At 33.5% G+C, this 15,580-nt stretch overlaps 2 protein-coding genes across 2 annotated transcripts; both read left to right on the top strand.

Moving 5' to 3' along the window:
* The first annotated feature begins 1,262 nt into the window (after window positions 1-1,262).
* On the top strand, window positions 1,263-10,095 carry LOC132757678 (uncharacterized). The gene is made up of 4 exons (XM_060749028.1): window positions 1,263-1,341; window positions 4,640-5,455; window positions 6,151-6,210; window positions 9,909-10,095. The coding sequence occupies exons 2-4, from the start codon at window positions 4,836-4,838 to the stop codon at window positions 10,093-10,095; spliced, it is 867 nt and encodes a 288-aa protein (XP_060605011.1). The 5' UTR covers window positions 1,263-1,341; window positions 4,640-4,835.
* A 198-nt stretch (window positions 10,096-10,293) lies between these two features.
* On the top strand, window positions 10,294-15,422 carry LOC132757689 (uncharacterized). Its single transcript, XM_060749046.1, has 2 exons — window positions 10,294-10,474; window positions 12,683-15,422. The coding sequence occupies exons 1-2, from the start codon at window positions 10,374-10,376 to the stop codon at window positions 13,083-13,085; spliced, it is 504 nt and encodes a 167-aa protein (XP_060605029.1). The 5' UTR covers window positions 10,294-10,373; the 3' UTR covers window positions 13,086-15,422.
* The last annotated feature ends 158 nt before the right edge of the window (window positions 15,423-15,580 follow it).

The raw sequence follows: 15,580 nt of genomic DNA on the forward strand, positions 1-15,580 counted from the left end.
CAACAGTTTTTCCAAAATAACTTTATTTGAACCTATTTAGATCAATTATAAGATTTAAAATCATATTACATACTTTGGACTTAAAAACAGGTTACATTATCCATTAAAAATACAATGAAAGTGAAAAAAATGCATTTTTCTGACAGCGTTAAATTGGTCCGGTCGCTTCCGGTCTCCGGTCTCTCCCGGTCTATTTTGACCGGAATTTACGAGAGACCGGCGAATAGCATCATATTTACTGGCCCGGTCAGTGCCGGTCTTCTAAAAATTATCGATCTTTCTAGATGAAAAATGTGTTGATATAAGCTATTTTTTCGTATATAATGTATTTCGTTTCAAATTATTTGTTTTTAATTATGTTTTTTTGTTGTTGTTACTAATTTTATAATTTAATCAAATATATAAATGAATTAAGTACGGGGAATGGCATTAATGCAACAGTCATCTTTTTTTTTAATTATAACATTTTAATTTATAATTATAATTGTTACTTTTTTATGTTCATCAATGTAATATCGTGATTATCAATGGCATTTTTTTTAATGCGTTTATTTAAGGTCGCCGCCGGAAAGCCCATATGGGCGACCTAGTCCAACTAATTGTACTGCGCGACGAGATATTGTGCTATTTTCGTGTCTGGGCAATAAAAGCGAGATTCTGCCCCAGAACGAAAATATCTCAGAATCAAGCTTTGGCACGTCAATATATTTTGACTAATGGGCGACCGTACACTCAAGTCGGGCCATCCTAGAGCGTCCCGCCGAGATTTTTTCGTCGATTTTTTTCCAGCTTTATTGGTGGAGGAAGACCCCAGGTGCCCCTTCGGGCATTATTTCAGGCACGAGCGGGCACCTGGGTAGAACCACCGACCTTCCGTAAGCCAGCTTCTATTCTTAAACCATTTATTTTACTTAAAAAAAATAATCACTTAAATAATTCATAAATCCAATTTGAAACTTAGAATCTCTTAACTAAACGCTAATAACAAATTAAATAAAATGTTTCAAAGTTGATTGTGTCAAAATGTACCTTTTTTAAAATGAACAGTGCTTTTGTTATTTTTAGAACTGAAAGTTTTGTATGATAATAATTATAATAGATAAATAAATAAATTTGAGAGATGATCTGTGTTAATTCATTATTGTAACCAAACTAAGTGAAAACATTTAATTTGGGAAAAAATAACGGCCAAGGGAGGTAATCACTGTGAGGAGTTTGTTAAATAAGGACTCCGGAGTAACGCCCCTTAGTTTTTCTCCGCCATTTGTATCAAGGAAGGTGAGGTTGTTAAGTGTTCTATGAAACGCGGATAAATAACTCTTTATATTGGTATACACAAAGGTTGGTGACTTGTTTTTTCTTTCTTTGTATGTATGGACATATTTATCAGTTGATTCACTGTTTGTGTCGATACATTAGACTTAGAGAAAATTGTTTATTGGAAATATAGTGCAGTAAGTTCACATGTGGGATGATCAGATGATGACATCATTGATGTGTTTGATTGTGTCAAATCACAGTACTTGCACAATGGTCTTTGAAATCTATTTTTGAAACAATTTTGTTTTTAATTGGCACAGCATCATATAGCTAATTTAATTTATCACTGTTTCATTGTGATATTTTTTTTATTTTAACCACAACAGCTGCACGAACAGCACAAGGCGTATGAACACGGCTGTAGTTAAAGGTGTGGTATGAAGGAGTGTAGAATTTGTTGCTGATGACGTAGCTTTTGGAGAAAACATTACCATTCAATGCTACATAAACTATGCATAGTAGTCAAATTAATATAGCAGCTCTAGGTATTTTTATATCATCAGTTCCTCTAAGAGCCCCTAATATACATGTTCATGTAGAACATTGTTATAATTGTGATCATTTCATTCTCTTTCCTTACAGTCCAGCCCAATTATTGGTTACCGTTACCACACGTAAGGAAGATTAAAGGGGCCTTGTACCATAGCAGCTATTAGCTGGACTGTGGAAATATTATGTCCAAAGACTGGGTCATATGGTGCTTTAATAGAGGCAGAAATTATGGAGGTTTACTTCTTTGCAATGATAATGTCTTATAGATTAGTCAATCACTTTGACATTTAAAGGTTGACTCTGTGAACTTTTTTGTTCTGAATCTTGTACAGGGGAGATAATGCCTTATACTTAAAATGGCTCAACTTCTCCACTTGTAATCTAGTGTACGTATTCTGAGTTATATTTATTTTGGGCTAGAGTCTTTATCTAAGGTAGGGTGAGTGTAATAGATGACAAGTGTCCTGTTAATGAACATGTTTATGACGTCACTTTATTGCGGTAAATGCCAATGCATAAAATAACAATAAATCTCCGCATTAAACATCAGCTTTGTTCAGTGCACACTCAGGCACTGCAATATTGGTGAGATTTTTGGTGTGCGGAAATCATATACATGTATCTCTGAATTTATCAGCTTGAGGAAAAATGCAATGTAAAGAGCTTCTGAAGATACTTGATACTGTATATTGTTTCATTCTAGTGGTTATCTAGTTTCCAAGATTTGTATTGGATTTCAACACATTTAAATCTTCTTGAAGACTTGTGGGATACTGTAATAAAAAGAGCTTAGATTTTCGGTATACATGTAAAGGACCTCTACAAAGTATATATATAAATGCCTCGTGGTTAATATTGCTGCCACTAAATGTTTACTAAAGAAACTTAAATACAAAAATTTAACACATTTCTACATGGCCCCGAGCTGCACTGTAACACACAATGTATTTAGCATGATGCATTTCCTAGTAGATCTCTACAAAAGTTATATGAATCATACATAGCCATTGTTTTATAATTACTTATAATTGTTATCTTAGTAATTGACTTAGAGCATGTTAGATACAAGCAGCTTTGAATGTTAAATATTGGGTCATAGAAATATTGCGTCATAGAAGCAACAAGTAAACAAATTGTTATTTTGTCTTCCATACAAAGTACTTAATCTTTATAACTTTAGTTATGGCTAAAAAGCAAAGAATGGGTCAGATTTATGGCCAGTGAGTGGAGGAATAAAAGTATCTAACTGTTTTGGAAACTGTAACAGAACACTTAAGAAAAAGCCTTTGTGAAATAAAAGTGACACTCGGCACTTTTAATGAATCTTTCAGAATCTTTTCCCTACAAAGTACATACTACTTTGTACATGCCTTTTTAGATATTTCGTGTTACATGACTTTGTTGACCTTTATAAACATATAAATTACCCATAGGGTTAAACAGACCCCCAAAGCCCACTCCAATCCCTAAACCCCGCCCCCCTGCCCAATTATTTGTTTGGAAATGTCTAATTCTGATCAGAAACAGACCTGAGTACAAACTTAATAAAGACTTATATTTCTTAAATTAAGTTCACTCCAATGGAAATACCTTCAAGTTAAATTTAAAATTAAAGATCTTACTAGATTTTTGTAATAATAAAAGAACATGGCTGTATTCAGGTTATAAGTATGTGTGACCTTGGTAGAAGGAAGTGTAATTCTTTTTTATTTTCCTTAGCTGATTTAAACTGTTATATTCATTACAACCTTAAAAACACAAGTGTAATGAAACATTGTTAAATGGTGTCTTACACGTTAATGTATGATTAAATCTAGGTCATATGTCTGAAAAAAAACATTGTATGAATGAGGTACATGTAAATAAACTAGCCATTCAAAATGGGAAAAAAATGCTATACTGACTCTGTCATAAGTTAAATACTACACTCCATTGTGTGTATAAAACAGGCTAGCCAGTGTTTTTTAAAAGGTTTATACATGATGATATAATATAACTGGAATTGAATCAAGAATCGGTACTTGTAACTTTTGTCCTAAATAAAGTTTACGGTAGTTAACTAGATAAAGGTTGACTGTTAAAAGTTTTTTTTTTTTTTACTATATAACTTTTTAAAGTTGCACACAATTAGATACATTGTAATTAATTGTAAAAAAAATAATTAAAAAAAATAATTAAACTTAAAAAGACATATGATTGTATGAATAGTTTCAGAGACAAATAATTCACAGTTCAGGTGAACCTTTGTTTTGTGCAAAATGTGACAGAATTTTTTATTTTTATCACAATTCTACCCTTCCTCTAATAGAGTAAGAAAAAGTCATGCACATTTGGTATTTCCGTGAAAAATCAGAAAATTTGTACAAAATTTCTACTCATAAGAAGAATTTTTGAGTTTTCATGATTTTTTATTTTTGAAATTTTGTTTGTGGTCGGGGTCAAAATTTGTAAGAATTTCAGGTTACCATCCTTTCATTTATGTGTCAAGTGCTAAGAATGATTAATTAAATGATTATTTGTAAGAGGTTTACTGAGAAAATACAAAATATGCTGATATTCTCCATTAGTCATAGTTTTCATTTTTCAGCACCTATATTTTATAATTTTATTGAGTTAAATAAAAAATACTGCCTACGTACTACCTAGGGGTCAAGCTGAGGACAGGTACTTGTATAAGTAAATTTTAGTCAAAGGTTACAAAGTCTTGACTACTTATATGTTTTATATGTGCTTGTTGTAATTGAATATGGAAATTGTAATTGAAATTGAAAATTGGTTATGCTTGTATGAAATCATTCCTAATAAAAGTAATATATTTATATTGTAGATTCATTGGAGGATGGAGCTGATGATAAGATGGGTTATTTAGATGAATAAAAAAAGTGGAAGATTACATGACAAGTATTGCTCAAAGGATTCAGTATGTGAACCAAAAACGTTTTTTGTATAACTCGACTCATTTTGTAAATATCTCGTCAAGGATATTCATAAAGAAGTCGTGAACTTCATATTATTCAGATAGAATGGCGTATTTGTTGGTTTGTGTTAAAACAGAAGATACAATCTATGACCGGGCAGTGTTTAGCAAAGACCTTGCCCCAGTAAAGTTTGACAAATCTGAGGTGGGTATTGCCTTACGACATGACCCGTGTACAAATTCCGCTCAATATTTTGTGATACACAGACATACACATCACGGGAAAGTAACGCAGAAACAGAATTCAGTTAAAAACATTGAAAATGGAAATCAGACAGGAAGTGGAACCAGTCTGGAAAATAAGCCAAAGACGGGAAACAGTCAAATTTGCTCTTGTAATGGTTTGAACATGGAATGTTCTTGCCAGTCCTGCGATAACAACAAAATTGCTCCTAATTTTTCACTTGTGCTTTTAGATACTGAGTATAAAATAGTGACTAAACTGAAGTCAGATGTGGCTTATGAGAGCTTTCAAGAGATGTCACAATCCAAGGTATTCAGGGAGGGATTTATTAACTTTATGAGAAAGAATAACAAGTTAAGAGATGTGAGAAGAAAGCATTGTTCCTGTGAAAGCGTTTTATCAGCGTGTGAGCTCAGTATAAGACTGCCATGGCTGTTGGAAGTATGCCTAGAACCAGCCATCTCTCATGTATGCTATGCTTGGTAAGTTGAAATAAAGAGAAAATACATGTATATGTTTGTTTGGTATTAAGGTATAGTATTCTTGAGGATTTTTATAGATAAGTCTAAGAAGTAAATTGTTGGCTTCAAAACACTTGCCTCTAACCACTGTAGGTTCATGCCGCGTAATCATCTTTGAGTTCTATCATGTGAGAAAGCTATTTACTAGCTAGCTTACAGAAAGTTGGTGGTTCTACTCAGGTACCTGTTTATGCCTGAAATAATGCAAAAAAGAGGTACCTGAGGTCTTCCTCCACCAGTAAAGCTGGGAAGTCACCACATGACCTATATTGTGTAAGTGCAACCTAAATGCATGTATAACAGAAATTAATTAGGATAAAAACAAGGTTCTATAATTTTATGTACATCCTAAATTAATTTCAGCACATAACTCTAAATAAATAAATTTTAGAATGTTGTTTGAGAAAATAGAACATTTTCTGATAACCAACTCCCTTTTATTTAGCTTGACTATGTTAGGGACTGTGGTGTTATCATATCCACACAGTTGTGGGCATTGGCATAACCCTTATTATGTACGTTCATAATTTAGTATATCTTTTAAATTCAGGTATGTATGTATTCTAGGCTTAATGAAGGTATATATACGCTTTCAGGAGAGTACGGACCCTGTAAAATTTAGGTATGAAACTTAGACTGTTTATATATTTTGACAGGAATGAAAAGGTTGGAGGTTTAGTACAGAAACGCATGGTTCTAGAGGAAACTATGGCATGGTTTGGGGCCCACCCTCGGGAAAGGGGGGTCCTTACTTTGGGGATTATTTTCAACATTTTTTAAGTAAAAGGATATAGGTGGGGTCCTAAAAAAAAAATAAAAAAGTTTTAAAAAAATTAAAAAAGAAAATTAAAAAAATTTTAAAAGTGGGAAATTTTAGAAAATAAAAAAAAGTTTTTTCAACCAATCTTTAACCGTAAGCCTGCTGGCGGCCACTAAATCTACCCATGTGACCGGTTCAAACATACAAATGAGCCACGTCACGACAAAACCAACATAGTGTGTTTGCGACCAGCATGGATCCAGACCAGCCTGCGCGTCCGCACAGTCTGATCAGGATCCATGCTGTTCGCTGACCAACTCTATTACAAGTAGAGAAACTGATAGTGAACAGCATGGATCCCGATCAGACTGCGCAGGCTGGTCTGGATCCATGCTGGTCGCAAACATACTATGTTGGTTTTGTCATGATGCGGTTCAGACATAGTTTAGCCAGCATATCAATGTTGTCAGATCATGGTCTGCACTGTTTGTTATGTGTGAGTATTTGAGTTTATTTATACTCACCATCAGTTGCCCATATGGGCAGGTCCTCCAGAAGAGTATTAAGTATTAGTCATTTTAGATTTTGGAGGATAGTGCAAGATACAGAAAGATGCTCCAATTCCAGTAGCTTCTCCTGGTTCTTTTACGCGCCAAGTGTTTTAGCAATCATATACAAGACTTCGATTTAAAGTCTCATGACATCTGAAAGACTGTTAAGTAATTTAAGTTGGCCAGCCCGGGAATAGAACCCACAGTTTTGAGATTACAAGTCTCACGCTCTAATCGATTGAGCTATGTGAGCTGGCAACCATTTGTTAGTCAGGCTTTACATACATTTATTATTGAATGGTTTTGTCCAGATTGAAATATGGACAAAGTTATTTCAGAATGAGATATTTAGTGTAATAAAAGTTAATGCATTATTTCTACTCTTTATTATGCAACACATAATTTGATTGTCTGCAATAACTTGATTTTTGTGCCCCCATGTTAGTGGTGGGCATTTAGATTTACCCTTGTCCGTCTGTCTGTCCGCACTCACAGGACAGTAATTATGTGGCTAGAGGGATAATAGGTAACTGTTCTTTCTCTTTGATGTCATTCATTCCGTAATGCTTTTATGTGGCTATTTTCTTTTGTGTGGCTAAAATGAACAATAGAGAGAACAATAGAGTAGCCACATAATTACTGTCCTGTGAGAACGTCCGTCCGTCCTTCAGTCTGTCCGTTCACTTTTGTGTCGCACGTAACTCAAAAAGTATTTGACCTAGAGACATGAAACTTTACAGGAATGTTGATCAGTATGTGTAGTTGTGCACCTGGGTATTTTCGTCTGGATATTTTTAGTATTTTCAGAGTTATTGCCCTTGACTAAGTAAAATTTTGCAATTTTCAACTTGTGTCGCATGTAACTCAAAAAGTATTTGAGCTAGAGTCATGAAACTTTACAGGAATGTTGATCAGCATGTGTTGTTGTGCACCTGGGTATTTTCGTCTGGATATTTTTAGTATTTTCAGAGTTATTGCCCTTGACTTAGTAAAATTTTGCAATTTTCAACTTGTGTCGCATGTAATTCAAAAAGTATTTGACCTAGAGTCATGAAACTTTACAGGAATGTTGATCAGTATGTGTAGTTGTGCACCTGGGTATTTTCGTGTGGATATTTATAGTATTTTTAGAGTTAATGCCCTTGACTTAGTAAAATTTTGCAATTTTCAACTTGTGTCGCACCTAACTCAAAAAGTATTTGACCTAGAGTCATGAAACTTTACAGGAATGTTGATCAGCATGTGTAGTTGTGCACCTGGGTATTTTCGTGTGGATATTTTTAGTATTTTCAGAGTTATTTCCCTTGACTTAGTAAAATTTTGCAATTTTCAACTTGTGTCGCATGTAACTCAAAAAGTATTTGACCTAGAGTCATGTTACTTTACAGGAATATTGATCAGCATGTGCAGTTGTGCACCAGGTATTTTCGTCTGGATTTAGTATTTTTAGAGTAATTGCTATTCACTTAGAAAATTTTTGCAATTTTCAACTTGTGTCGCAAGTTACTCAAAAAGGATTTGACATAGTCATTAAACCTTATGGGCAGGTTGCTCAGCATATTTAGATTTGCACCTTGGGTTTCGCTTGTGGACTTATCCAGTATTTGTAGAGTTATTTCCCTTGACTTAGTAAAAAGATTGACAGAACAGTGGCGCGGTGGGGGCACCCGTGTCCTATGGACACATTTCTAGTTACATAAAGGTTGCCATTAATATAAATGTTAAGTATAGGCTGAATATTTCTGCATTTTGAAAATTCCCTGGAGTATAATGTTATTAATTTTCAATAGCTAAAGATAATTTTATAATTTTTTTGCAACTTCAAAAAATCTGTACATTAGTATAATTTGTTTATACACTTATGTCACACTTAAAATAAACCTACAATGAACTTGATCTAATTATCGTTTAAAAGTATAATCGTGACAGGAAAGAAAATTCTCATTTAAAAAGAAAACAACTTTTGTTTATCTACTTTCTTATTTGTTTATACAATATAATTATTAATATAAATGTGAAACTTTAATCATTTACATGTATATGCTATCAACAATACCAATATAGAGTCAGGCCAGCCTTTCATCAGTGCATTGTGACTAAACTCTAGCCTGTTTGCTATTTTTATACGCTCGTTTGAAAAATTAGTCATATTGTAGTTTTTGTCTGGAGCATATCTCTGAAAGGCATGGAGGAATTTTAATGAAACTTCATAGAAATGTTAACCACTATGAGAAGATGTGTCAAGCACATGAACCAGGTCAAAGGTCAAGGTCACACTTAGAGGTCATCGAAAAACACTTGTCCAGAGCAAATCTTCCACATACATAGAGTGATTTCTATATAACTTGGCATAACGTCAAGATCACACACACGGGTCAAAGTTCAGATAAAAATATGAAAATGTGTATTTGGATCATTTAGCACTCATTTTTTGAGGGATTGAAACACAAATGGTCATTATCTTGACTACGGGGGTGAAGCCTGTAATTTTAGGTTAATATATGCAGGGTCAAGGTCACTAAAGATGATAAAATATAGAGATTTTGTCCAGAGCATATCTCTTATACACATGGTAGGATTCAAATGAAACTTAATAGAAATGTTCACCACTATGAGAAGAAGTGTCATGCACATATTCCAGGTCCCTGCTGCCAGAGTCAAGGTCACATAGAGAGGTCAAAGTTTGTGTACGGGGACCATTTAGTCATCATTGATTGATAGATTGTATCACAAATGATTACTATCATGACTACATGTGTAACACATGCAATTTAGGTAAATATCTGCAAGCTCACTAGACATGATAAAATATCCAGATATTGTCCGGATTTTGTCCAGAGCATAATTATCTCCTATATGCATATCTATAATGGCCACATCTCTGTCAAACCTCCTTGAGACAGGCATATTTTGCGACATTGTTGCCCCTGTTGATGTTGAAATCCCTCAACCCTTTTCCTGCAAAGTGGCCTCCGTGGCTGAGTGGCAAAGGTCACTTCTTGCACATTTGCCTTTCACTGTTTTCATGCCAGGGATTTTGTATTATTGTGAGGAAGCTATCAAGCTAGCTAATTGTAGGTTGGTGTTTCTACTCTGGTTACAGCTCATGCCTGAATCAATGCAAGGATGGGGAATTGAGGTCTTCCTCCACTAGTAATGCTGGAAAGTTGCCATTTGACCTTTACTGTGTCAATGTGATTGAAAATCCAACAACACAAACAAATAAACTGCTAGCAGCAACTGAATATCCATGCAAGCAGTGCAGATTAAAATCTGCCAGTGCTGACTGATCATGGTCTGCACTGGTCAGTATTCAGCCATAGTCTGGAAATTTTTCCTACAATTGATGAATGGTTTGTCCACTTGATTGAATGGACAAGTTAATTAAATGTAGAGTGGTAAGGATTCACAGCAAAAGCACAGTTTTGTGAGCCATTTTTACATGTCTAATCATTAATGTAAAGAAATACACTTTTTTATTCACTGACAACAAATAAGACATGTGACCACTATTATATTGTAGTCAGAGGAGGCAGGAAGAATATCTGTAACACAGTTGAGAATCGCCATGGAGATGGGAGATCCTATAATGGCATCAAAATGTCGACTTTTCTATGCTTTAAGTTTGATGCAAAGGGGACCACTGTCATACAGCAAGAAATTAATCAGGTATTTTTATTATTTATTTTAAGTTATTAATTATAAAGGCTATTGTAAGGTATATTTATAAATCATGGGGGCGTACTTGACAGAATTAAGAATTAATATGTCTCCAGAAGTGATTTTATCGCTAGATAAAATCACTGTTTGGAGTTCAGATGCTACGCCCTGCACATCCGAATGACAAACATTGATTTTATCAAGCAGTAAAATCACTGCTTGGGATATATTATTTTGATTCTAACACATCAACAAATAAATGCTGCTGTACCTGATATCAAGCTTAATTGCGCCTGATTTGTTTCCCCTACTTATTTTCAGTGCGTTGTTGTGACTGAAAATCTAAACATTGCTAGGGATAATCATGTACAAAGTTTTAAAGTAAACTAGTTGTCAAGTTTAATATTTATCAGACCATCAAATGATCCTTGTTGACAGAAATTTGTTTACATGGTATTACAATAAATTGTATATTTCCTAAAATCAAAGCAAGCTGTGTTCGGAAAACATTTATATACTCACAAAGTTTATAGGTATAAAGGTGCTGTGACATTCAGGTTAGCAGACAAGGGCTGTTTCTCCTCTCTCTAAAGTTCTACAATACAGTGTAACTTCTGAAAACCGAACACCCATGGGACTTGTCAAAAAGTTCGGATTTCAGAGGTTTCCGGAATTCAGAGGTTTCGGATAATGTGGACAAGACTAAGCCACTAAATGTCACTAAATGTCAAGGAAAATGTGGCCATTACTGTAATATATAAAATAGTCTTTTAATCAAAATAAAGATAAGAAGGGAAAGAAAACATTTATATTTAACACTTTATTTAATACTGCAAATGCCTTTGAATTTCTGTCAGTTTGTAGAAATATTGTTAATTGCATAAACTTACATGTTGTCCGATGCTAGTTAATTAATTAGTGCATCAAATTCAATAAAATCCCTAAAGACTTTTGATGCATACATTGTCCCAACTAGTCATTTAATCCGCTAATAAACACTTCAAATGAACTGACCGCCGTAAATTACTTTCATTAACCGCATCACTTCAAACATGCCATTTCACAGTTTGTGATTTTAACGTGTGTCAAATTACACGATTACCGCTAATTGGTAAACAATCGATAGGGAGATTAAATATTCCTGCAGGGTAAACATTCTCGATTTACAATGTATTTCACACCTTTGGATATTTCCGGATTTTGGAGGTAAAATTGCATTGATTTGACTCTAATTTTACGAAAATATCGTCCGGAATTCAGAATTTAGAAGTTCCGGAATTCAGAAGTATTATATTAATAGAAAATAGAAGGAAAAAAATCGGGACCGAAAAAATTGTTCGGTTTTTAGAAGTTTCCGGATTTCAGAAGTTCCGGAATTCGGAAGTTACACTGTATTAGGTTATAAGGGGAGTAAAATTTCGAACCTGATAATTTTTACAAATATTTATGATCTAGTTCCTATGTTGTCTTTTATGTGTTTGCATTTAATTAATTCAAACATGTGATGGATCTTACTTTAATATCTAAAGAAAATGTATGTTTGTAACATTTCTTTTCATTGGATAATCTTGAGGTTTATATATAAACTACGTATTACACGGCTGCTGTCAATTTATTAAGTAATTTCTTGTCTTTATTTTTTTCTCAAATAAAAGGCAGTTTGCTGTATATTAATTTTGTTTTTAAAGATTCTTGACAGGTTATATGGTCTTATATAAACATTTGTTTGCAATACATGTATAATCTTCGCCTAGCTGTTTGGGTTATATATGTAAATAACTGTTTATATAGGCCATATAAACTGTCAATTATCTTTATGGACTGTCTGGTTAGCTCAATAGCATAGGACTGCGAATCGAGTGATCCGGTACCAATTCCCGAACGGCTGCAGGTCACTTTCGTTGTGATTTATCATGAAATCTTCTCGTAAGTCATTTGCACTGTACCTCTGTTCTGACATATTCAGAAGTTATCAGTTCCTTGCAAAAGTGTAGGCAAATAGTAAACTACCCAGCAGCCTGCCCAGGAACGATGCGGTAGCTGAACTGTGCTTTGATAAATTTAATGTAGCCTACTGCCGTGATCTGTTGTGAAAAGTACTTCAAAATAATTTTTGTAACTAAGAGTAAAATATATACAATATATACATATTATGATTGTAGTATTTCATATTTTTTTCAGAATTTGAAAACACTCATTCACTTGTTACTATTTTAGGGATGAATATCACTTTGCAACACATTTTAAAGTGCGGGATCAAAGACTTATTGACATGTGTCGGGGGATGTGGAGCAAACTACGTTACATGTATACAAGAAAGCAAAGAAGAAGGCTTGAATCAATATCATGCGAGGAATCTGCCACCTCGACGTCAGGTGACCATAGCGATCATGACGATCATAATAATCAGGACTTTTGTACTCTTCAAAATGAAGAGTATTCAAATCTCCAGGATGTACAGGAACTGCATATATATACACAACGATTTAAAGAAAAGTTTGGTTCCATTACTGGTAATGATTCTCAAACTTATCCAAATAATGGGGAGCCAATCGCAACGTCAAGATCAGGTTGCTATGACAACACGGATACTTCTATATGTAGTGAAATAGGAAGTTGATATCTCCCAAGACTAGATAATATATATATATACATGTATGTAAAACAATCATGTTTGTGCTGTTATTTATGTATTACTAATTTATCTATACGTTTGCTGGTAGGAAGCTATAATTTTATTTTGTTGAAGTGTGTGTTTTTTTTGTGAGATTACATTATTTCAAAATTTGTTTTGTTAAGAAAAAAAGCACTTTTATGCTCTTAGAGATTGTGTGATATTATCAGATCATATTTCCTTCAGAAATACTCTTGTCATATTTTTTGTTTAATTTCTAAAAAAATCAGGTACTAGTATTCCATTTTTGTGTGTTACTTAACAAAGAGAGTATCCTGATGAAACTCATGTTTAAACTAACAATTTGTTATAGAATATTGAACAGTGGTGTAGCTATCTGTTGGCTGTGTCTTTGCCTTCACTTTCTGGCCAGGAAAGTGAATAAAATCATTTACTTCTCTTTCTGCAATATCTTAACAATCCACTGAACATATTTTATATAGGCCAAAATAACATCAGACAATCTCAGTGTGAAAAAAATTGTAGAGGGGGCATCCCCAACCCAGATACCCCCACTCCCTCTTTCAAGACTTAGACGTACACATAATTTTAATCAAAGCTAAATCCCTGAGGATTGCTTCTAGCTTAGTTAACTTGAATTTAAGGAAGCTCTGTTTAAGCTTCAATTCAAATTTAAACCTTTCATCTTTTTGAAATCTCTATCCAGTCCACTTCGTTGATACACTAGACATGTAGAGAAGTCTTTCAATAACCCTGTTTCGGAAGTACATGTATTTAAATGAGATGTATTTTCAAGATTCTACTTAGAAATAAGTTTAATAACATTAAATTACTGAAAATATTCTGATGAATATTGACCTGTCGATCAATGAAAACATCTAGTCCACCTTACTGCAGTATGTTGTTTCTTCTGCTGTGTTTTCTCTAATTTTCATCTATTATTTATTTCTGTCTTAATTTAACTGACGTCAAGATTTAAGTTACACCAGTATAGCAATGTGTTAATTTAACTGATGTCAAGGTTTAAGTTACACCAGTATAGCAATGTGTTAATTTAACTGACGTCAAGATTTAAGTTACACCAGTATAGCAATGTGTTATATCACATTCAATGTATATGCCAGTATTTCAACAAACAGTTGATGTATACACACAATGTGTGAAATCATATGCGTCCAATTGACTCATGTATAAGGTCGGATCAATTATAAGACGGGTCTAATTTTACATTAAATATCACAAAACATGTATTTAGCTTTAACATATTGCCATTCAGGATGTGTTTATTTTGTGCTATGTTTGTGTATTTACAAATTTTGGGTTAATACTCACTGAATGTCTTGATAGTGATAATTGAATACTTTTCCACTGTGCATTCCTGATATACATGTACATTGCATTATAACGAATGGATGGGCATTTCTTGTGGACCTTCCTTGTGTTCACAATATTATACAAATTGACTGCTTGGTTATCCAGTTGCTACACTAGGATAATACATAGTCACTGGTTGATTTTGGTTAACATGAAAGAACAAAATGGTTTTGTTTGTGATACTGTTATTGATAGTTGACTAAGCAACATAGTTTTACTTGGGGACCATATGCTGCTTTTCATGGAATGGCACCAAAGTGTCACATTGAAGGTTCCATGATAACCGCCTTTTGAAAACATATGCAGATGTTTCTAAATTCAAAATTTCACCAATACCATGATTAAATTTTGAATTTTGCTTAAGCCGGTGCCAGGGGGCATGGACATGAACTTGCACTTTCCATTACCGATGAATAAGCCCAATCAAAGCGAGCCTGCAACATTTTCAATTTTGTCTTTTTGTGCGTTCTTTGAGGATTCTTTATTTCTCTTTATTTTAGCAATGAATTGAAAGGGCGCGGCCATATTTTTCAATGATATGCTAAAAACGGAAAGGTCCATTAGTATGATATTACAATTTTTGTTACCAGGTTAATTTTATAAAAGAAACAATATGTTTGGTATACTTAATTATGTCAATACTATATTGTGTAGGATATAAAATGGGTGCTATTTATATTATGGGATCACCCCTGGCACTTGTTAAAACTTTTAAAGTATACATCGAAAAATTTTAAGTGCCATGTTTATTAATTTATTATAATCCTTTTTTTCTTCTTCACATTTATGTGTCTCAAATGTTACATAGAATAACTAGTATTTTAGTAATTTATGCTATTTAGCTATTTAACATTCGTTTTCAAATGGATTTAAAAAGAATTTTATGGCAGAATTTAAAACAGAATATTTCAAGTTTACAAAACAAAATAAAAATTATAATAGAGTAAACTGTTTTTGTTTTTTTATTATTTATTTTATAACATAACAAAGGGAAGTAAGACATGTAAAACATAACTTTCTGACACTTTTAAATTTATAAACTCCCCTTATATAATAATGTAGTCTTAAATAAACAAGGCCAAATTGTAGATTAAGCTTCAGAAATT

This window comes from Ruditapes philippinarum, unplaced genomic scaffold, assembly GCF_026571515.1.
Source record: "Ruditapes philippinarum isolate M1 unplaced genomic scaffold, ASM2657151v2 ctg29_1_1_1_1, whole genome shotgun sequence".
Classification (NCBI taxonomy): Eukaryota; Metazoa; Mollusca; class Bivalvia; order Venerida; family Veneridae; genus Ruditapes; species Ruditapes philippinarum.

What these genes read in the sequence shown, in the direction of transcription:
- LOC132757678 (XM_060749028.1), top strand. Translation starts at nt 4,836, where the DNA reads ATGGCGTATTTGTTGGTTTGTGTTAAAACAGAAGATACAATCTATGAC. An exon ending in TCTCATGTATGCTATGCTTG is followed by an intron (nt 5,456 to 6,150) that starts GTAAGTTGAAAT and finishes ATATTTTGACAG; the next exon opens with GAATGAAAAGGTTGGAGGTT. An exon ending in CTAGAGGAAACTATGGCATG is followed by an intron (nt 6,211 to 9,908) that starts GTTTGGGGCCCA and finishes CTCTGGTTACAG; the next exon opens with CTCATGCCTGAATCAATGCA.
- LOC132757689 (XM_060749046.1), top strand. Translation starts at nt 10,374, where the DNA reads ATGGAGATGGGAGATCCTATAATGGCATCAAAATGTCGACTTTTCTAT. An exon ending in TACAGCAAGAAATTAATCAG is followed by an intron (nt 10,475 to 12,682) that starts GTATTTTTATTA and finishes TTACTATTTTAG; the next exon opens with GGATGAATATCACTTTGCAA.